This window comes from Columba livia, chromosome Z, assembly GCF_036013475.1.
Source record: "Columba livia isolate bColLiv1 breed racing homer chromosome Z, bColLiv1.pat.W.v2, whole genome shotgun sequence".
Taxonomy (NCBI): Eukaryota; Metazoa; Chordata; class Aves; order Columbiformes; family Columbidae; genus Columba; species Columba livia.
In genome coordinates this window covers 40,609,486-40,631,966 of record NC_088642.1, presented here as the reverse complement: position 1 = coordinate 40,631,966, position 22,481 = coordinate 40,609,486, and the positions used below count along the sequence as shown (strand labels likewise).

At 37.0% G+C, this 22,481-nt stretch overlaps 1 protein-coding gene across 4 annotated transcripts in view; it reads right to left on the bottom strand.

The window, feature by feature from the left end:
* Positions 1 to 22,481, bottom strand: part of SLCO4C1 (solute carrier organic anion transporter family member 4C1) — a 65,579-nt gene that overhangs the window by 29,897 nt on the left and 13,201 nt on the right. For 2 of the 4 annotated variants that reach the window (XM_065045483.1, XM_005502856.3), the window contains 10 exons: positions 20,511 to 20,607; positions 19,467 to 19,588; positions 17,580 to 17,695; positions 17,135 to 17,279; positions 14,483 to 14,678; positions 11,006 to 11,159; positions 8,663 to 8,850; positions 6,634 to 6,698; positions 4,648 to 4,785; positions 121 to 3,424 (listed from right to left, as the gene is read on the bottom strand). In XM_065045483.1, coding sequence (XP_064901555.1) covers positions 3,300 to 3,424; positions 4,648 to 4,785; positions 6,634 to 6,698; positions 8,663 to 8,850; positions 11,006 to 11,159; positions 14,483 to 14,678; positions 17,135 to 17,279; positions 17,580 to 17,695; positions 19,467 to 19,588; positions 20,511 to 20,607 — 1,346 coding nt within the window. In that variant the 3' untranslated portion in view covers positions 121 to 3,299. Of the gene's footprint in view, positions 1 to 120; positions 3,425 to 4,647; positions 4,786 to 6,633; positions 6,699 to 8,662; positions 8,851 to 11,005; positions 11,160 to 14,482; positions 14,679 to 17,134; positions 17,280 to 17,579; positions 17,696 to 19,466; positions 19,589 to 20,510; positions 20,608 to 22,481 lie in introns of those variants that run through there. The other 2 variants (XM_065045480.1, XM_065045482.1) reach the window with 1 other exon arrangement.

The following is a 22,481-nucleotide window of genomic DNA, read 5'->3' as shown; positions in this document are numbered from 1 at the left end:
CAAATCTGTTGTAGTTAATACATCTTCAAATATACGAGTCCACGAATATAACACTCCAAACACTCTAAATTGTAGTTCACAGGGCCTGTATAAATCACGGAAGACTGTCAAGTGCAGCCTTCACTGCTAAATTATGCTGTTTAATGTAAGATACAAGCTGATATTAAAAAAATTAAAAACCCCACACAAAAAACAAAACCAACCAAAGGACACTGTGCATGAACCGATAGGCCTTCCCTTGCAAGAATCAGTATAAAATTGCAAATCATATGGTGCAGGGAACAAAGGCCACACTGAGGAGCATCTCACAGAAATGCAGGACCAGTTAGGTTGGAAAGGACTGCTTGAGACCATCTAGTCCAACACCCATGCCCAAAGAAGGTCAGTTAGAATAGACTGTTCAGAACCCTGTTCAGTCAGGCTTTAAACAACTCTAAGCACGGTGACTTCACAACTTGTCAGGCAACCCATTCCAATGTTTGACCATCTTCATAGTTAAAAAAAAAATTGTGTTCAAAAAGAACTTCATGTGTTTCATTTTGTGTCCACCACCTCTTGTCCATACAGTTGGGCATTAATAAGGTCTGGCTTCCCCCTCTTCAAGGTTCAGGTACCCTCTGTGCATTCTGCTCCCCTGTCTGAAGAGTTTCCCCGGCTCTCTCACTATGAAAGACAGTCCAGTCTCTTAATCATCTTTGTAGCCCTGAACTATACCGCCTCCAGTAAGTCTGTAATACTCATTCTGGAGAGCCCAGAACCCGGCACTCCAGGTCTGTCCCCGTCAGTGCTGAGTAGAGGTGAAGCATCATCTCACTCAACTTAACAGCAGTACTTTGCCTAATGTGGCCCAGGATGCTATTAGCCTTTTTTTGCAGAAAGTGTGTATTGCTGCCTTGTGGTCAGCTTGCCCACCATGAACCCAAACACCTTCTCTGAAGAGCTGCTTTCCAGTTGGGTGGACCCCTACATGTTACTGGTGCATGGCGTTATTTGTCTGTGCACTTCCCCTTGTTGAACTTCATGAGGTTCTCATTCACCCATTTCTCCATCTTGTCAAGGTCCTATAGATGGCAGCACAACCATTTAGTCTACCAGCCACTCCTCCAGAGCACAATTTATCTCGTGATTCAGGTCATTAATGAAGACGCTGAACTGGATTTGCCCTAGCACTGATCTGTAGGGTAAAGCACTAGTGGCTTGACTTGAACTGGACTTCATGCTTTGACCCTGTAGGCCCAGACATTTAAGCAGCTTCTAATTCACCCTTCCTGTTCAAATAAGTAACACACACTTGTTCAGTCTGTCTGTGATGCTTACCTTCACTTAGTGAAACCTTTGACACAACATCTACTGCAGCCCACTATCTATTGTTATATCTATTAATTTAACATTGCTATGACACAAGGTAAATGGGTAAACTTATCCAGTCCTAAATATTTTGTCTCCTAATCATTGTGCTGCTTGTCCAAAACTAGCAAGGGTAATCTTTAACAAGTCATAGAATAGATTATAAATTGCAGTAGCCTTTAGTATTAACTGTAATTCTTACACAATGGCAATACTTCCTTCCTTCTCCAATCAATTAACCACTTCAGTCCAACTAAGAGTGCTGATAACTTCCTCAGAAGAGGAAGATCCTGTTGCTCTGCCCAAGAAATTTTGTAATCTGTGCAATCACATTAAGCAGGAGAAACCATAAACTATGAACTCACAGCCTGAGACAGAACAAGAGAAGCAAGTTTAGCAGTTTAGCTACCACACAGCACATCAGTACAATGATTAACTGATTTGCTATACCACACACAAACCATATTGCAAACTGAACTCAGAGTTTTAGGTTGTATTCCCAAACTTTATGGAAGATCAGTATTTAGTTTTCAACCAGAGCCAACCATTTTGCTATGAGCCCATTTACCAGGAAACTGGGTTACCACGAGACATTCAGCTAAATTGAGTGAGAGTAAACTCAGTTGTGTTCTGCCCCCTTCCTCCTGTGCTTCAAAATCCATTAAGTCTTGTGTTTTCAGCCAGCGTAGTCTATTTTGCTTTATTTCCTGACTAGTTCTTTCTAAGTGGTTATAGAGGATCTTCTTCCGGAGTTGTACACTTAACCTCTATTTAAACAGCTGCATTTAAAAAAATCAGATGAAACATAATACATATGCATAATACTTTGCTGTAAGACTTGTTTTAAAATTTTGCTAGTCAACGAGTATAGTCCATGTAACCAGATGGGAAGGGTATACCTGGCTACTTAAGAGTGTCATGCACAGCCAGTGCAACAGAAAGTTTACATTAACAAAGTAAAGAAAGTGCAGAGGACATCTTGCTCATTAAAAATTTCCAGTCAACATTGAATAAAATTTCAGTAGCAGGCAATGAAGTTTAATATCTGGTAAGAGTGGCTAATTTGTACCCTACATTCATTTAATAGCACACAATGTATAAGTTAAAAGGAACAATTACTATGTTTTCCTACTTTAGATGCTTGCATACATATTCTTTGCTAGGATTCAGCTCCTTGGAGTTGAGAAGCCTAAAATTCAGTCAGTTAGAAATTACATAGATTACACAGAAGTAATAAGAAAATGTTTTATTCTCAAATTTTATAGAAAAATACTAACAACGCTTAAAGAAAGCAGCTTGACAGTAAGTTTCTGTATATATTCCAGATAGAAACTCAGGCACTTAAAAAGTATTTTGCTGTTACAAACCCAGCTATCCTATAATAATTATTCACATTTTTCTACAAATGCTAAAATGTAAACTTATGCCATTGAGATAACATGTAAAAATATTTTTAAAATATGTCCATACTTGCACACTCCCAAGTGTATCTACAGTCAAAATCCCCAAAGGTACTGTCCCAGATTATGTGCACATTGAAGTTCATGTTAAACATCCACAGTTCCCCTTAATATATCAGGTTACTTGTTTTCTTCCACTGCAGTCTCACTTAAGTATTACTCTATAGGCAAGGGGAAAATGGGACTCAGAGTCAGTCCAATTCAGTTTTTTGTTTGTATCAGAGGATTCCACCCTGTTTCATTTAAGTTATAAACTAAAGATTAAAAATTAGACTGCAAATTTAAGTGTCACTTTTTTTGAATATACACACAGAATACTGAAATGTATGTTTAGGAAGTTAGAGAACACTACAAGTCAAATATTTTAAGTTGTTCAAAAATTGAATATGGTCTTCTATATCCAGATAATGGTGTACAAGAACTTTGGTACAAGCAATCTAATGGTGCTTATTCTTATAGGCTTCTTTTGAAAACCCCCAATTTGCTGATTATTTATGTGTGTACAGCAGATACCATTTCCGAATCCTTTTGTGACAGGGCTACACTTGCTGGTGGAGGCTTATACAAACATGCTGCCATGACAATAAAGATGATCGTGATGATTTTGCAAGCAGTACCTGAATGCAAAGAAGAGAAGAGTCCTTGTTGCAGTCATGTTCAATAGTAGATAAGAGTTTTTCAGCCATTTATAAAGTTTAACATACTGAATTACACTGTAGGAATTTAAATGGTTTCTGTGAACTTCAACATATTTTACATGAACTGTGAAGATCAGGTAAAGGCAGTGTTCCAACTGGCTTCAGACCCCCAAGCTGCCTGCCAGTTCTTGCTTGCAGCAGCTACTGCCATTACTTCAGTTCTGTATTTTTTCACCACATTCTAATCTGAAGCACAAATCTTCCTTATTTCTTGTTTCAGTACTGTTCTTCAATGCATTCTCTTTGCCACAAACTAAAACTCCCCAAGTAAAAACCTGTTAAGTATTCTCTCCTCAACTACCTTTAAAGTTTGTTCCATTTACTCATCACTAGTACCTCATGGTGCAACTAGTACCTAGTTTGTGCAACTTGGCGGGACAAGGAGAGGGAGAAAAGAGGAGGGATTGTATTTTATGACAAATATGCCTGAGAAGTAGTGAAACCTGAAGCTGTGACTCTTGCTTTTTTAATTTTCAAGATTAGATGTTAGTAGTTCAGTTTATGCACTGTATCACACTTGCTAAAAGACAGGACAAGAGCAGTTACCACAGATTCAAGCTTAGCCTGCCTTTCCTTCCCCAGACTTACATACCTCACACACCTGAAGGGAACAGATCATTAAACAACTTTCAACTAGCATTCAAAAATATTTTCAAGCTCTTAATATTCGTTTAGGGAAAATAACTGAAATATGACAAGAGGAAGAAAGCTTTTCAGATCTTAAGCTGACAACAGACCAAGCCAGATAAGACTGAAATGTGTGCCAATCCCTTGAAGTTCAGTATGATAATGTTCAGTGTGCCAACGAAGAAAGACCAAAAAGGAAAACTGTTTTGTATTAATGTTACTAAAACAAAAAAAAGTTTTTAATGTAATTTTTAAGAGCCATTTAATGTAGCCTTGCTCCTTCCATGATATTTACTATTTATGAAAAAGTTGTTGTTTTGTGTTGGTTTTGGTTTGGTTTGCTTTCTTTGTGTGTGGAGGTTAATTTTTGTCATTGTTCTGGTTTTGTTTTAAAAAAAAGACTACTGCTAAAAAATAAAAATTTAACGTTCTATTTTAAAATAGTTCCCATACGGCAGTCAAGGTCAGTATATCTATTACCTTGTATATATACTTAACAAGAAGTAGTCACTTACTTATACCCATCAGCAGATAAGCCATTCTTTTATTGTCATAAACCAAACAGGCTCCTTTAACTTTACATTCATTAATATCCCACAGAGTACAGCTGCTGTCTATAGCAACACCAAATAAAATTGGTCCAGGAATAGTACCTAAAAAACACAGTAATATGTCAGAACGTTTCAGTTACTTGGAATAGCCTTACCTGGTCTTGCTGTATACAGTGATATGCCAGGCTGGTGGGGAAGATAAAATTGGAGAGCCACACACTAAACTTAGCATTTTAATCAAAGTCATGGGGCTCATATTACACAGCAAGTGTTCATCTTCCATTGCTCCCAATTAATAGCTAGGACACATAGAGTGTCAATTCTTTACAGCTTTTTCACTTTATTAAGCAAGAAGTTTGTTCAAAGACTCGAGCTTCTTCTAACTTCCTCAGTTTTACTTGGAAAAGTATTACTAAAATTGGGGGAAAGGGGAATCAGCTAATCCAGGAAACAGGATTTTAACTGAAACAAAAGTCCCTTTCCTCAGATCACATACACTAACCTGTTCCAAATTCACAAACCCAAAATATTATGTTAATATGTTCAATTACACATTTCTTTTCATCCCTCAAATGCAGTTAAGCTCCTAGGAAAAAATTCACATAAAATTAGTAGCATTTAAAATTATTCCTGCCTAGAAGTTATTAGATTTGTATGATTTTTGTTACAACAGTCCTTTATGAAGCGTGTTTTGCAGCCAGGTATAGACTATTTTATGATAAACACTCCAGGTACATCACTACACATCTACCTAAGGCCTAAACTGTTCTTGAGCTAACAAGCAGCTGTCCTCACTACAGCTAGCTCTTCTGTCTAGCATGCCTGTGGGATTACTCAAGTCTACAGCATAGATATCTTATTAGTATTAATGCTGCTAGTTGCTGCCCCTTAAGCCTTGGTCAGTACAGGCAATGCAACAAGTTATATCTTATGCTCAACAGTGAAGTCAAAAGTTAAAACTGGGCTGTAGGTATCTTACCTTTGAGTAAAATAGAACAAGGAAGCCCTCATACAACACTTAACATCACCTCCCAGCTAATTTCTACCTGTGCGGTTTAGTCTTGTTATGCTTTATTGGTAGAATGACATAGATTAATTGGAGTTCCAAGAGATACAACAAAGCAGAACTCATGCTGCTAGATATCTGATCTCAAGTGGTAGGGAATGGCTACACTGCTGAATACTGACATAAAAATCTGAACAGTAACTGAGCCTCAACCCAGTCTTGAATCACCTATGCCATTTAAAAAGTGTTGAAGACTAAAACAAGTTTAAACTATGGCTGAGAAATTCAAATGTGTGGTTCAGAGAATGTCTAGATGTAGCTTTATGTTTTGTTTGAAGTGATTCACCTGTCTTACTGAGATCTTGCAGTTGCTTAAATTTAGAATTTAAGTAGATTTCCTCCATAAAACCCAGTAAATAAGAGTGTGGAAGTATCTACAACTTTTATAAAGACTAAAATTAGTCAAAGGAATTAAAGGGAAGAGAGAAGAGGGAAAACTCCACCTATACACTTTAAAATATACTGGCATGGCCAATAAGGATACAACTGCATGAGACTGGGTCACTTTGTTTTAACTTCTGGAACCTGAGATGTCAACTACATGCAGCAGTTTTCTACTACATCACTTTTTCTCATCTCAACTTTCAGGATATGCTTGCTTCTGGGGGAAGTGACAGCAGGTGACATTTGCTGAAAGAATGACAGTTACCTCTATTTTGCTCATGCCAATAAGAACAAGAAAGGAAAAAAACAAGAAAGCATGCGCAATTTAAAGAGGAATTTGAATCTCAATAGCATCTGCCTTATAAGAAGTGTACTCTATAAGCCAAATACAGACTGCTTCAAGCTCCTCTGAAAGATTCTTAGTGTGTCATTTTTAAGTGTATGAAAACATCAAATAAGCAGATTATTCAGAGGCAAATGCTTCAACAAGAAAGTCATACCCAGTATTCGCAGAAACACTGACTGTACTCCAAGAGCAAACGAGCGCTGTTTATCTGGCACACACCTGTAAACAAGATTTGCAGTTTAAGACTCAGTAAACAAGTGTTAACTGTTCTGTTTCTCTGCTTTGTCCCTCAGTAAATATGCTTGGTCTTAATATACTCTTTCAGCCTCTAATTGTAGACGGTTTTAGAAGTCTTGTGTGCAGAACATGTAGCAAAAAACTTCAAGAGGCATTCTGAGAAAAGATAAAAGCAACTCCTATAGCTCATCAAGGAATTTTTGAGTGAACTCATTTAACAGAACAGTATAAATAAAAAGCTAGCTTACCAGCAGCACCCCGATATACTATTGAACATTTTTTCCACAGACCAACCAAGGAATTAAGTACAGCACTAGGATGCAATCCTGAGCTACTATCCCTTAAACAGTAATACACTAATTGATACTAGGCTTCAGCAAAGCACAAGGTATTTCCCATAATTTTTTTATATAGTCACCTGATCTACCAGTTTTGGCCTGTTCTATACAAATAAATATATTTATTTAATAACTAGCAGAATTTACTTCCCCTTAGTGCTTACCCATTTCTTTCAGATATTTCTCCAGTAAACACTTTATCCTGACAGTGTCCTAAAGATACTACCATAAAGATTAAATACAGCCTAATTTACTTAATTTATACAGATTAGTTTCAGCACTTTAAAAAAAAAAAAATAAACTGTATCATTGAAACACTGTCAGTGGTAAAAACGAAACAGTACTCAGGACTTATTCCCTTATTCTAGAATATGTATAAGGATTAGACACAGAACAACATCCAAGATTAGCAGCTGTTAGGATCCCCCTACCCATAAAGGTGAGTAGAAGAAGAAGAAAGTGTTTTTGTCTAGCACTAGAACACTGTCATGAACACACAGGTTTACATCTAAAGCTATACAAAACAGGTCCACCGAAAAGACAACATAATATACATATATACAATTTAAATCAGTTTTTGCAGATTACTCTGCTCCATAAAAACTGTTTAACCATTTCACTTGAAGTATATAATAATTCAAAATTCCAGATGTTATTGCTTAGAAATATCTAAATAAAACTGTGTTAGCTCAGTTTTGAAGATAACACACCATTCCAGCATTATTCTGCCCCCACACTATTATGACAAGGTGTTAATTCCAGATTTGCATGAATTCTGAACAGGATGCTCCCACAAAGCACTGTTGCAGTGTATAATTTCCCTCCTCAACTCCCTGCCTGGAAAGTTCGAAAAAAAGAATTTAACCACATCCTCCCAAAGCATCATGTACACAGTGCATGTATACCTATGCACCATGAACTTTCTCTCTCTAGAAATATTAGAGGTACAAGTCAGATGTCAACATGAAGTGTAACATCTCTACTTTCAGAATGAGGACAATGTTTAAAAAACAAAAAATTATCTAGTTTTGTGAGTATGAAAGACAGTCAAACCACTGGCTAACAGACACATACATCCTGTCACTACCATACATACAATGTCAATATCATATGAAAGGTAGTCTACAGCTCTTGACAGATCACAATTTTGCAAGTCAGAACTCTGAACTGAGACATGAATCAAAGGCTGATAATACAAAACTGGTATCTATTTTGACCTTTTCTTGATACAGTTGGAAATCCTACCACTACTGATACACAGGCTAGTTGAATATTTTCTTCATCCAAGCACATGGCACTTTATTCCTTCTTGCTTTGACTAAAAGTCAGGAACGCTCCCATTAAAGAGGGATTTTGCTACAAGTAGGAAAGAATTTTTTTTTTTAATAGATTCAAACAGTATCTACTAACCAAATGTTATTAGAGACAGTGAACAGTGTATGACTGTCCCATGCTTTGAGTACTGCCTGCTTTCTATACAAAGTACTACAACAGAAAATCCCACACACATTGGTTGAAGTCCATATTCCAAAGTAAAATAAATCAGAGTACTTCACCAATCTGAGTTCTCACAAGAATGCTACCTATTCCTCAGCCCCAAAAACATACCTGAGGATGGCCACAGTTGTTGGAGTAACAGCCATAAATGTAAAAACAACAGCAAAAAAGAAGAAGGTCAGGAATAAAGATAAAAATTTGCACTGTGTTGGACATTTCCCAGGGGCAGCTTGATAGAGAAAGTCTTCCAAATCAGTTTCTCTTTTTGGTTTCCCAACACAGGAACAGTTGTGGTATGTCTACAAGTAATTTATAAAACAAAATTTAGCTCTAAGAACGATATAAGTGACACTAATATGGCAGACGTTCATTGGTTCTGCACCACACTGAACACAAGAATAAATCCTGACTGTACAGTATGGGAAACAGTTCATTTCCTGCTGATAATATAACACTATAACCTTCATTTTTGAAATTGGCTCATCAGAACTTGAATAACTCAGGTCACCTGAGGAAAAGCTATTTTTAGTTTTGTTATCTAAAAAGACAGTGGTATTCACTTTGTATGAAGCAAGCTTTTAAGTACAAGCACAAAAAAACTAAAGAAGATTTTAGAGTTACAGGCACAATCATATGCAGTACATAAAACTATGCAAAACCACCAGTGTTGGTGAAATGCTAATTTTTGCACTCAAATCTTATTACAAATCAGTGAAGTTAATGCTGGTTACTGTATACAATTAAGAGAGGGCAAACTACACTGTTAAAAACAACATTTTCTAAATACTGATATATATTGAGATTAAAAAATGAAAATATATACTTTTCAAACAAATTGCTTTTTTGAAAATGTTATAAACACCACAGAGGGTGAAGGGTTGGAGGAAAGGAGAAAATGTCCCTTTTCTCTTCTTTTTTCTTTCCCTGTATGAGACTGGTTTCATTTGCAAGGTGTAACTTCTGAACAAAGTATAGCCAAAAACTGCAGTTACCTTACAGCAGAAGATATCTTACATGACTCTCAAAAAGTATTTTTTCCAATACCAAAATAGGTTAATGTTAACTGTTTATTAACCAAAACTGCTGTTTGTTTCTGCACAATTCAAAAGTTACACTTCAAAAACCTTTAACTTTCCTGACTACTAAAAAATGTTAGTTGAACCAGTTTCATTCTTTAGATTCACATCTACTTGTGCCACTATTACCTCATGCCTTATTTTTCAAGCTTATATAACACATATCTAGTTAGAACAGGAGCAGAACAAACTGGAAACCACAAAAGTTCACATTCTTCAGAGACGTTAGTAAGTTCCATATCAAGCTTGACAGTCTTGTCTATGAACAGGCTGGTTTTTTACATTTGGCTGTGCCTGACAGGAAGAGAGGTGAGCTCTACTCTTAATCAAGATTGCTTTTGTAAGCAGGCCAACAAACTGTAGTTTTATGCTCTTCATTTACATCCACCAAAGTTTGTTTTCAAATTAAAAAGAAAAAAAAAAAAAAAAATCAGTGAAGTGTGAAGCTTTCACAGTAAGAAGTAGTCAGTCTCCTACATTTTCTTCTAGATAATATCTCCTTTCATTTGACACTGGTCCCCAGAGGCACCCTCTGGTGCAGCTTTCCTGCTTTTAGGATCTTCCTACATTCCTTTCACATCCCTGCTGACCAACAAACCCCTACAATGGAAGAAGACTCAGTAAATGGAAAAGGGTTATGTGCCCATGAAGCTCACAGAACAATGCAGACTGTGAGAGAGCACAGCTATTGCAAAGAAAACTATGCAGAAAAGAAACAGCTGAGTGGCCCAATTTGTGGTGTAAATGTTTTTCCCTGAGCTCATTAAGAGTGTGAAAGTCTCCCAAATTTAGCCAGACCAGCATGGCAGGAGTGTGGCTCAGCCCAACATAACCTATAAAAAGCCAGGCAACTAACAGAAGAATTTCAAAGAGCAACGGGTTTGAACTTGGCTTCAACCCCCGCATATGCTTTCCCAACAACTGGAGAGGCTGAGCATCATGATGGTGAGCAGGTCAGAGACTGGTAATAGGAATCACACTAGTATTGTGACTGAACTGTGTATTGCAATTGGTGAATTTTCCTAAGTGTAAACTCCCTTTGCATTGTGTTTTCAGTATATTTTGTATCACACTGCCAAATCAGAAATCCTGTGTAACATCATCTGTCCTCACATAAACAAATAAGATATTGAACATCACACCCTCCACAAGAGGAGCATCTAAAAGCACCTGATCAGAGAGTACTGGATTCTGATGCATTTCATCCTACTTAGACCTGTATTTCCAATCCATACCAATTTTTCTTGTAGTAACTACAACTTAGATTCAGAAATACTGTGATTTCCTGTCATACTAGTAGGAGAATGCTTTCAATATAAAACACATTTTGCAGGAAACCAGAACAGACCATGTGAGCTATCTTCATAGCGTTAAATACCTTTTTTATGTTGTTAAAAAGATGTGATGAACATCCTGCAAAACAGGGAGAAAAGTACTGGACTTCATCTCTGCCACAAACCGGGTAGTACATAGAGCGCAAACAGCTGCAATTAGCATTGCATGGTGCTGTTAAGTTATTTGGCACACCTGTTCTGAAAGGCAAAAGTTAATAAGCTTTTACTAAAGTAATTTTAAACAGCACATACGTAACTTAGTAATGCAGTATTTATAGGATAATACATCTCAAAATATTCAATTCAGGTGATTCATGCACTAAATTGTTTAAAATAAGCCATATTCCTAGCAGCTACAGTTCTAGAGGAAGTTCCCATTTATTCTGTACTTATTCTGTATTTGTGTGTGCTATTGTTACTTCCATAGATTATTCCTCCAATTTCCATTCACAAAACAGATGATGAAATTCTGTGTCCCAATCCAAGTCTTCCATAATTTCCTCTCTCCCACACACCGACACATTTAAATTTGTTCAATTTACAGTTTTAAAAGAATGCAACAAGATTAAAAGCAGTATTCAGTATTCTTTAGTCTATAGATCATATTAAATGGTCTTCTTCCTGTTTTGGATTCAAGCCCAGTTGGAAACCCACTCTATTTTTATTATTTTTAACACTGATATGCAGAGTGCCATGACATACAGTCAATTTTATCACACCCAAAAGAATTACCTCTGGCTGTTCAGGGAGTAAGTAATGAAGAAGAGAATTTAATTTAAGTCTTGCTTACTATAATTACTGTCAATTTAGGTCTTTACTTCCAGTATAAGCCATAGTGTGGCTATATTTGAAGTAGTCCCACTATATTATTAGTATCAAAAATAAATTTGTGATGTGGGAGGATCTTCCTAAGATATAACTGGAGAGAATAAAAATATCCTTTGCTTTTCTAATAGTAGTGCATTAATCAGTAAAGAAGCTTCACAGGTTAAGGATTCAGTCAGCTGAAACCAGGATAATGTCACTGCCAGCAGTTTAAATATTATACTGTAAACTGAAAGTTCCAGATTCATTACCTGAAAGGCAGATTTCTTTTAGAGAATTTAAGATGGTCACAAATCCAATAAGGAGAAATAATTTATCTAGGAATTTAGCCGGTCACTTACACAGAATTCAAACTGCACATGGAATATTGGGGACATCATAACTACATATATATATATATACACATACTTAATTTGGTGGTAGTATAGTTGAATCCTACTCAGTTACATTAGTTCATTCTTCAAAGCTAGCTTGTTCTGGCTTAAAGCACTACAGTGCACCATAGCCAAATTAGTTAACCACAGATTTGTTCATACAGTGCCTTGTTACCCTATGAGGCATGCCAGACCTAGAAGTATTTAATCAAATCAGTGGCAACATTTGTCTTATTTACATGTGCAGACAATGTCTCTCTTCCCTGACCTACAAAGAGAGACTGAACCTGTAGTTATGCATGGTCAGAGAAAATTATTAAAATAATGAAGAAATACACTTTAGTGTATATAGGTTTTTATGACATGGACCTTCTTGTTCTAACCTAATTTTTCTAAAGATGCCTAGCAGATGAGGCCATTAAATGGTCTTTAAGAGTGCTATAGTTCGGGTATTTTTTTACAGCAAAACAAAAAAAGGACTCCCAGAGACCTGTGTGAATGAACTGACCTACAGAAATAATTGCTGCATTTCTGTTCAAGCTTTCAAAGAAATACTGGGTTAAATAATTTGGCAAAAAAGAATGAAAGACCCGAAAGATATCTGGTTCCTCTTTCAAGTAACTTTGTATTTTTGGGGAAAAAAAAAAAATGTAATACTTGTTAGTTATGTTTATGTCAACACTTCCATTAAAGGACCTGGGAAAATTAGTAGCCTTCATACTCTGTGACATTTGTGCACTTAGTTGCCTCCATGAGTAAGATGTGATTTTTCTGCAGTCTTCTATTTGTTACATGTTAATTTTAATGCAGTCAAAAAGCATGATAAAAATCAAGTGATGAAATTATATAGCTAACAATTGATTAAACGTTTATCATTTTTCCCTAAAAGTATTACCAAACTGGATGTGCATTACAGGATACAAAACCAATTTCTTCCTCAACCCATCTTCTGCATATCATGGTGCACTTCATGGTGTTATGTCAGTAAAATCCTATTCCTTATCCTACTTAAGTTAAAATGCCTTTTTATGCACTAGTGTATAACCTATGGATTCTGCTTTTGTACAAGGTAGAGGTGCTTAACCCTTTTCTAAAATGCGGGGTTTACGGAAAACAACAAAAAAGTATTGGTAGGTTATTTACCCACTTGTACAGCATGCTGCTCTTGCTTATGATTTTTTCAAACAGCATCTAGTAGTCCCTAGCTACCAGCCTACTAGAGCTATTTTGCACAACAGCACCTGGCTCTCTGGCAGAACCTCAAACAGCTGGAGTTGCCTCTGGCTCTGACAATTCGTGTCAGAATAACTGAGCACTCAAGAGCACAATTTTTGCACAGCTAGCTGCCTTCTTGCTCTTAAACACCGATTATCCTACTTAAAACTATTAGAATTGAAGCATTATAAACTTATAGTTAATTCCTTAATGAGGCATGACTGGGCATTTTATACAACATAGTGCCTATGTTGGTGATTCGATCAAATATATTCAATGTTGAAGTTTTAAAAGTGGACCTAGAAATCCATTCTCTAAAGAATGCTTATGCTTGCAGATATTTATTTTTTATCTTGCTTCATTTTTATTTTTCTTATATTTTTTCCCCTACTGCCATACCAGTTTCCAGAGTAAGCTTTGTACACAGCAACAGGAAGAACATTCATCCTGGAATTTCTATTACAATTACTACAAATAACTAGAAATGAGCAACAGACTGAATTCTCATTCAGAATGAGAATTGCGTTCAAGTATTAATTGTTTAGAGAAGTCTTTCCTATACATGTTAGCCAAGAATATTTTGAATTATATTTCAGTTAACCATGTTAGTCCACCCATCTTATTCTTCATCTTCAGTCACTGAGCTATGCTCTGTTTGTATTAAATTTCTACCTCTATAAGCCCTTTTATCAGGAAAAAAGAAAGCATTCTTTTTAAACGGAGGCTAGACATGCTAGAACCTGGTGCTAAAACGTCTTTGGTTTTCTGGGGAAAAAAATTTAAATTAGTCTAAGTTGCAACAAACAAAATTAGCTGTAGTCAATACTGTCACTACTACACCTAGAATGGTTACAGAAGCTGTTTTTTTTTTTTTATTGAGCAGGACCAGTCTGCTCAACACATTTTGCAGGCAACGTATCATTATGTTTTCTTGTCTATGACATCATTACAAAGATTCCAAAATCAAGATTTTAGAGTACCATAAAACATCTCAGTTTCATACACCAAGGCAAAATATAACATTTAAAAATTTTTTGTATTCTGCGATGTAGCTTATTTATTTTAAATATTAATACCAAACCCAAAAGTGCATTAAAATGTATTTACCCATTATATGTTTCAGAGACACCTGCGAACGGTTCATTCCCACATTTAGCAAATAAAAACGCTGTGTTTAACAGTAAGGCCACAGAACAAGTGCCTATCATAAACTTGATTATGCTTTTGCAATCCATTTTGCATCTGGAAACCAAGATGCCACTTATGATTTGGCCTAGTGCTGCTGCTGGAATTAATACAAGCCCTAGAGGAAAACAAGACACCAGCAATTACACAAAAATGCAAGATATAACTAGTAGAAGCAATTTAGAATGCAATTTCATGTTAAAAAAAAAAAAATAAAAATACATAACAAATACCTGTATCTAGAGATGCAGTCAATGTCATGTCATTATCAAACCATCCTACCAGAATATACTGGCATGATTAATTTGCTCTACCCTTAAATTTTCTTTAGCCTTTCCAAAAGTTCAACTTGACAGTGTAATTTATAGTTCAACACAGCAAAACTAAGTTACTTAAGATCACTACATATTGGCCAGGTATCTCTGAACACCAGTTCATGAAACTAGAAAATGTTCTTTCATTGTTTCAGTGTTTTGTTGGTTCTTTGTTTTGTTTGGTTTTTTTCACATGTCCAAGTTCTATGTTACACATTTGTGTTATTAACTTTTAAATAAGAGAAAATAATCACTATTATACAAGAGACAACACAAGATAAAAATCTTTCTGTAGATGCCTTATTGTAAAAGTCTAGCTCAGTGGGTCAGTTTTGCAATCATAGTCCATATAGTCCAAAATAATCTATCCTCTTTGCAGTGTTAAGATTTGCAATAAACAACTGAGCATTTTTTTAATAACTCATCTAGAATATAACACAGAACTCAGAGTAGCTTGCACCAGCCTAAGACAGCTCAGCTACAGTGGCAGAACTGCACAGGCCACAGACACACATAGTTTAAACAGTTAACATGACTGTTGATAACACTGTGCATTGCCAGCCGGGTGAGGGAGGCGACTGTCTCGCTCTGCTCTGCACTGGTGTGGCCTCACCTGGAGCACTGCGTGCAGTTCTGGGCACCACAGGGTAAAAAAATATATTAAACTACTGGAGAGTGTCCAGAAGAGGGCTATGAAGTTGGTGAAAGGTTCGAATGGGAAGCCATATGAGGAAAGGCTAAAGTCACTTGTTTTGTTCAGCCTGGAGAGGAGGAGACCTCATTGTGGCCTACAGCTTCCTCACAAAGGGAGGAGTAAGGGCAGGAGCAGATCTCTTCTCTCTGGTGACCAATGACAGAACCTGAGGGAACGGCAGGAAGATGTGCCTAGGGAGGCATAGGTTGGACATTAGGAAAAGGTTCTTGACTCAGAGGGTGGTGGAGCACTGGAACAGGCTCCTCAGGGAGGTGTCACAGCCCCAGGCCTGACAGTGTTCAAGAAGAGACTGGACAGCACCCTCAGACACATGGTGTGAACTGTGGGGTTGTCATATGCAGGGACAGGAGTTGGACTCAGTGATCCTTGTGGGTCACTTCCAACTCAGGACATTCTATGATTCTAGACTGGCTAGCTCATCATTAGTTCAGGTACAGCTAACTTTGAACATTAGTGCAGGCATTTCTTTGAAGCTCTGCATTTGATTGACACTACCAATATTTTCAGCTCATGTAGACAAAAAAGGAACATTCAGTTTTCCACTTCACTGATTACTCTTTAACGTTTTAGTATATATTCCAGTGTATTTTTATGTAAAACTTGCAGATACTTTGTTTGAAGCAATTATGTCTGAACAGTGATAGTAGTATCTAGTACTATCCAGGGTATTAAGCCATTCAGAAGTCTCTCTTGAACGTATTTCTGTTGGAGAAAGAGCACTTTAACTTGCATTTGCTTATATTGCAGCTGTATACAGCTGAAGTAATTTAGCAAGACTTGTTCCAGAAATATAAAGTCTGCTGTATTGCAGATCTGTTGGCCTATCTGCCTTGATCTGGTTCTTGTTCTTCAGAAGTAATTGTGTCAGCCATGTGACCCTACCTAGTGCAGGTCTTCCATCAGATTTTTCTATTTGTTTCTCCAATACCAAGCTTTCCATAGCCCTTCTCTGTTCCACCTATTACTTCTGCACATCAGGTAATAGGAATAAGCGACAGCAAGCCAACTACAGAAGCAGTTGCCCAATAGTTTTACAGTATATCCTGATTAGTCATGTTATTGTAAGCTATCCCACTGTAACATTATGGTGGAACTGAAAAATGGAAAGGTCAAGTCAACCACTTACTTGTAGTAAGCACTGCTTTTTTGCAGCTGCCCTTTTTGCTTCCTTTAGCAGGGACTAAGGCTTAATGCTCCTTCAGCTGATTTTAAATGAGGAAAATTAATTTTTTACCAAGAACAAGGAATAAATTACAGTTTCAACAGCACACAAAATTGTCATTCTACTTTGAATATGAGTATCAACTCTTCTGAACCTATAGACAACAAGCAGATTTCCACCCTTGACGAACTAAGTACTGCAGTTTTCATAGGGCAGGCAAGAATAATACAAAAATACTATTTCTGTTGTGGAACCTACATTTCGTAAGTATATTCACAAATACCTCAGTCAAACACAAGATGCCTCTATAAGCTTCCCCATTTAATGTTAAAAAGGTTTTCAGCACAATATACTTCAGATTTAAAAATTAAAAGCAACATTACCTCCAAGAGTTGCTGAAAAACTTGATGTCTTTCCAAACTGATTTTCTATAATTTTTGGTAGAAAAGTAGCAAAGCCAGTGGCAACTAAACTTTCTGAAGAACTGGCTAATATTAGAGTCATAAGCACTGGATTCTTCAACAGTATCTATGGGGGGAAATTACCATAACAGTCAGGAAATTATTTCATTGTAGTACCACATGAATTAGAAGTCACTATATTTTAAAGTAGATACTCTTATGTGTAACTTCGCTAATAAGCTTTTCTTGCTTTAACAGTCTTAAGCATCAACAAAATGAATATGCATTGAACTATCCACAGCAATGGAGACTTCCCTTTCACAACAGGATAAAGAAGCAATTACCTTTCTAAACACTTCTGTACTACCTGAAAAACAATTTCATTTCTCAGAATATATCACTTCTAGTAAATTCAGGGTATTCTTACCAGGAGAGCCACAGGAAAGTCTTTAAAACTTTTTCCAATATTCTTGGTCTCAACAAGTGTCTCACTTCCATCATTATGAGTTTCAGAGATTTTTCCAGCCTGTATTTTTGCTGTTCCTACAAATGGGCATATTTATTGACAATTAAAACACTGAATACTGCTGCTCTTGAAGTCAGAAAAAGCATCAAAATAAGTGCTTCCTTTCCTTGGGAAAACTAGATCAGACATTGTAAGACTTCTTGAATATTTTATTAGTACAGATCCATAGAGAGAGTAATAATATATTGCTGTGAAAAGAGGAATTTGGCTGAAAGCTTCATGCTTCCATTGGAAGGCCTCGGCTCTAAGACATTATCAGGGATATCCTAAGAATTTCAGACCATCCTGAAGACCATTCATTTTCTGTTTCTAAATCATCCTCACATTCTCCCTAGTTTCCTACTTAATTCTTTCTTCTCCATAATTTCTCTTTGCAGATAAGCATAGTAAGTTCCTTTAGATGCATTCCCAAGGACTCCTATATAATAGTTGCCTGAACAGAAATTACATAAAAATTATTCTTTTTAGAAGGGTGCTCTGAAATACTGTGATTTGTGTTTTATTATTCCACCCAAAACAATAAGACAATAACACATGAGCTAGGTCAATGGAATTTCCTTACGATTCCTGGTAGGTAACACAGTGGCTTTAAATAAAGTCCTAGGTTCTTAGCTATAAGGATCTTCCAAACTTTGACGACCAGTTACCATGCTTTACCTGTTTCCGGTGCTACCGCACAGCATTACATACACAAGATCCTCCCTCTAGTCTATTTGCCTTGCTTTAAAGGTAGCATATTGGAAACAAGGTATTTATCAGCAGGTTTAAGCCAGACAATTAACTCGGAATCAAAGAGGAATCAAAGAGGAATCAATCACTCAGTCCATGTCAGAGACTAGAAAGAATTATGTCTCAAACATTGTGCCAAAACTGGTTCCTCCAGCCTCAGGAGATGGGAGACTGTCAAAGGCTGAAAAGAATCGTGCCTCAAATCATAACAGGAGATATGTCACCCAGGATAAGGTGATAAGGTGAACTGTGATTTACATAAGAACAACAAGCTAAGGGGCCACAGACAAAAGCCCGGCTGGCTGATAGTAGGAGGTGGGGGATGTGCCGGGGGGCACATAGCTCCACTTTCCCTGGCACAAAGGGAAAAGCTGAGACCCTTCAACATGGCTCGTGACCTGTCAATCTTTCGCAATCCACCCCCCCTGCCCCCCACCCCCGACTTTTCTATCTTTTGCAATAGCACCTCCACAAAACACCAAAAATTATGCAAGCGGGCAACCCAGAGGGTTATAAAGGCTCAGCTTGTGCAAGCACTGGCAGCACCCACCCACCATCCTGAGGACCACTCTGCCCACCAGTCTCAACGCATGAACTGAACAAGACACCAGAGGATGCCACTCATCACTGGATCCAAGACTGCGAACTCCATCACACATAAAGCAGAGGCATAAGGATGGTGAAATCTTTCTCTCTCTTCTCTTTCTTTCCTATACTTCTATTTTTTTTGCTTCCCTTTTTATAAGTAATATAGTAACATAAGACTTACAACCCTGCATATGCTGCACACTTTTTACGTTTACCAATTGAACCTACAATAACATAAATCCTTCTGCCACCAAATAATTTGCCAGTTGGGCCAAGCTGCAAAATAAAAGCCTTTCGTTTGTGGACCTTAAGTACTGTGTGTACTGTTTTCCAACTATGGGGGCCCCATGAACCTGAGTCACCTCTCCGCCACTCACACATCTGGGCTGGACATGACAGTCCAGCAGTCTATAACCCACAAGCATAAACAAATCTGTCTTCCAAAGTAGCCCATTATTGTTAAACATTTACCTGGTAGGTGTTTCGGAAAGCACGAAAAAGGTATCATAAGAAGCCAAATGGCAAAAAAGCATGCAAGAAATGCTATCCACCATGCTCCAAGCCAGCGTGGGTCATCTTGATCTATCTCTGTACTGCAAAAATAATTTGGAAAAAGTAGGTTTACCATTCATGAATTCAAATCAGCAATTTCAGACATCAGTGAGGTGAATTTTTTTAATACTGATTTAACATAAATCTTTTAATATAGTTACATTTTTATTTTCTACATGTATTTAATTTGTTGTTTGCTTGTTTAAATCACATTCATCAGCTCTATTATAAAAATATTTTATTCTACCCAATATAGCTTTCAACTCATTAGATAAATTCATTCTTATTAAAGGCAAATATTTGGCCCTGATTTCAAGATCTTGTAGCATTGCTAAAATACCGGAGAAGTTGTTTTTAGAAAGAATCTTCATAGTAAAGGAGTTATGCAAAAGCCAATACAGAAGTTCAGAATGCCACTGTGTTGATCTGATACTCCTAAAACACAGGACATAACAATGTAAATGAAGCTGTTGGTTTGGACAGTCCTACAATTTATAACCCTATCTTTTCAATAGTGGGCTGTCACTCCACTGGTACATTTTCTAGCAAGCTCTTCCCCAGAGGTTAAGTAGCAGTATCCTACCCCTCATATCCCATTCCAGGGAAACATTATACACAAGAAATCAACTGTTACAATCTAACCTTAAATGAGTAACTAATCAAATACACAACATTTTTTGTTAATGAGCTTTAACATAGCTAGATTTCAAAGTGCTAGAACTAAGTATTTGCACTACAGAGAAACTTTTCACACACAATAGGCTGACTATTCACTGCAGGAAGTAACTCACTTGCTAGAAGCCCTTGTGAATGCAATTTGTTAACAAGCTAAAGAAGTTCTTGAAAATGCGGTATTTTCCAAACAAAAACTCTTCATCCTTCTAACATGGAGAAAAGCTGAATATTTTAATATGAAATATCGGGAAAAGAAAATAGAAAGCAAAAGACTAAGCTGTATCTTGCCTTTCTGGGATCTGGATATCAATATAAATATTAAGTAGCTGCCCTCCTAAGACATAGCCAATAGCAGGACCCAGCAGTGACATGGCATAGCCAATTCCTAGAAGAGAAAATACATCAAATTCACCATATATTTTTAAGGCTTTCTTTTAAGGAAAAATTGCAAATCAACTTCAGACCAAATGGTTTCTGTAATTCATCCTGTTCTTTCACTGTCATTACTTTGACTATAGCATGTAAAGATAAAATGTGTTCCTTGACAAGAAAATTTGCAGCTCTCATTAAAAGCTTCTACTTACAGGTTTAGCAAAAGACGCTTCACTGACAGCATCTTTAGGAATTAGATTGCCTTTTGCATATCTTGTACCTACAAGCATAAGCTAGTTTGTGAAAGTTTATGAAGTGACGTTGTTACAAGCATCAGTTGTTAATACTACATGCCCACAATGAGCCTTTTTTTTTTTTTTTCAATTTTAAGCTGGGTTTTAGATGTGCCAAGACAAGAAGCTAGAGTGTAATCATTCCCTACTAAAGAGCACTCAGGTCTATCCCTTTCTCTTGGTCTTAGGATGAGGTTTTCTCAATGTCACAATAGTCTCCCTGCCATACCAGCCAGATTTCTGTGGAACCTTACCACTGCTGGCAGAAGCACTGCCTCTGCAACTAATAGTAACTAGATCTCTCTAAATAATTGGTCCTTACTGAAGATACACTATGCTCTTCCCCAGGCTGAAGAATCTGGATTTCTCATTTATTTGCAAAATGCCTTGATCCTGAGTACACGTTCATCCTACAGAACTTCAAACCTAGTTTAGAAGATGCCTGTTTCCTCCTAGAGACCAGCCTAAACTACCATTTAGAAGTGCTTTTCATTGGCTTCAGATGTAGATGGCTCAGTTCAGCAAGAGGAGACCAGTCCTCATTAAAATGCATGCAGTTTCCAAAGAGAAAGAAAATACCAATTTATGAGTTGCAAGCTCATAGCCTAAGATGCTAGCAACTATTTACAGACACTAGCAGAAACTTCTGGGGTTTTTTTTTGCTGCCTTGCACAAGCCTTCTTGCAATCAGGCAAAGCAACGCAACATATTTTAAATCCTAAATCCACTCCATGAAAGCAAGAAAAGGAATTAAGGTTTAATGTAGCTACTTGTCCACTAACTTGTCTTCCAGTTTTGTTATATTAGGCAGAATACACTGTTCTTCTGAACTCAGCAGTTGTCCAAAGATTACACAAGCATTAGTTCATTGTATTGCTCTGTTCTAAGCATGAACACTAACACAATTCTCCTGAATTTTCAGGCCATTTCTTGATCCTCTAATCATGTAGACAGCCCTAATTCTGCTCTATTTATTTCACTGGCCTCATAAACAAGTGTGGTAATCTTCTCTCTCAATATAAAGAAACAGCAAAAATAAAAGCTGTCTTCGATATTTAAGATTTAACATACACAACTATTCTATTTGTTGGCATAAAATGAAGTGGCTTGCCTGGAATAATTAAGCAAGAATTGCATACAAATAGATGATTATTTCAGTTTTGTTCCCTAAAATATTGATGCAGTCTGGAAAACAGTCCAGGAATATAAAATGCTTTGGATTTCTCCTGCAAGTTACCAGTAAAGCTAACATACCTTTATCAGTTTCCAAATAAACTGGGGAAAATACCAAATATCTTCATACCCACAGAAAACACACCTGGACTGCAATGAACTTGGTAGCAAAAATGTGCATAGCCCAGAGAATGCTGACTGGAAATACTAAAAACCATTGCTATTCCATTAGTATTTCTCAGCTTCCAAAAACCCCCACAGAAACACAAACACATCCTCCATGTCTCTAAGTAAACTCTTGACTTTCAGCTAAGGAAAGATACTTCCAGTACTTCTTCCTGAAGTGCCAAATTTGTAAGTGACTAGAGAACTGCTTTGATCGCATGATGGACAGGAGCATCCCTGAACTGAGGGGACAGCA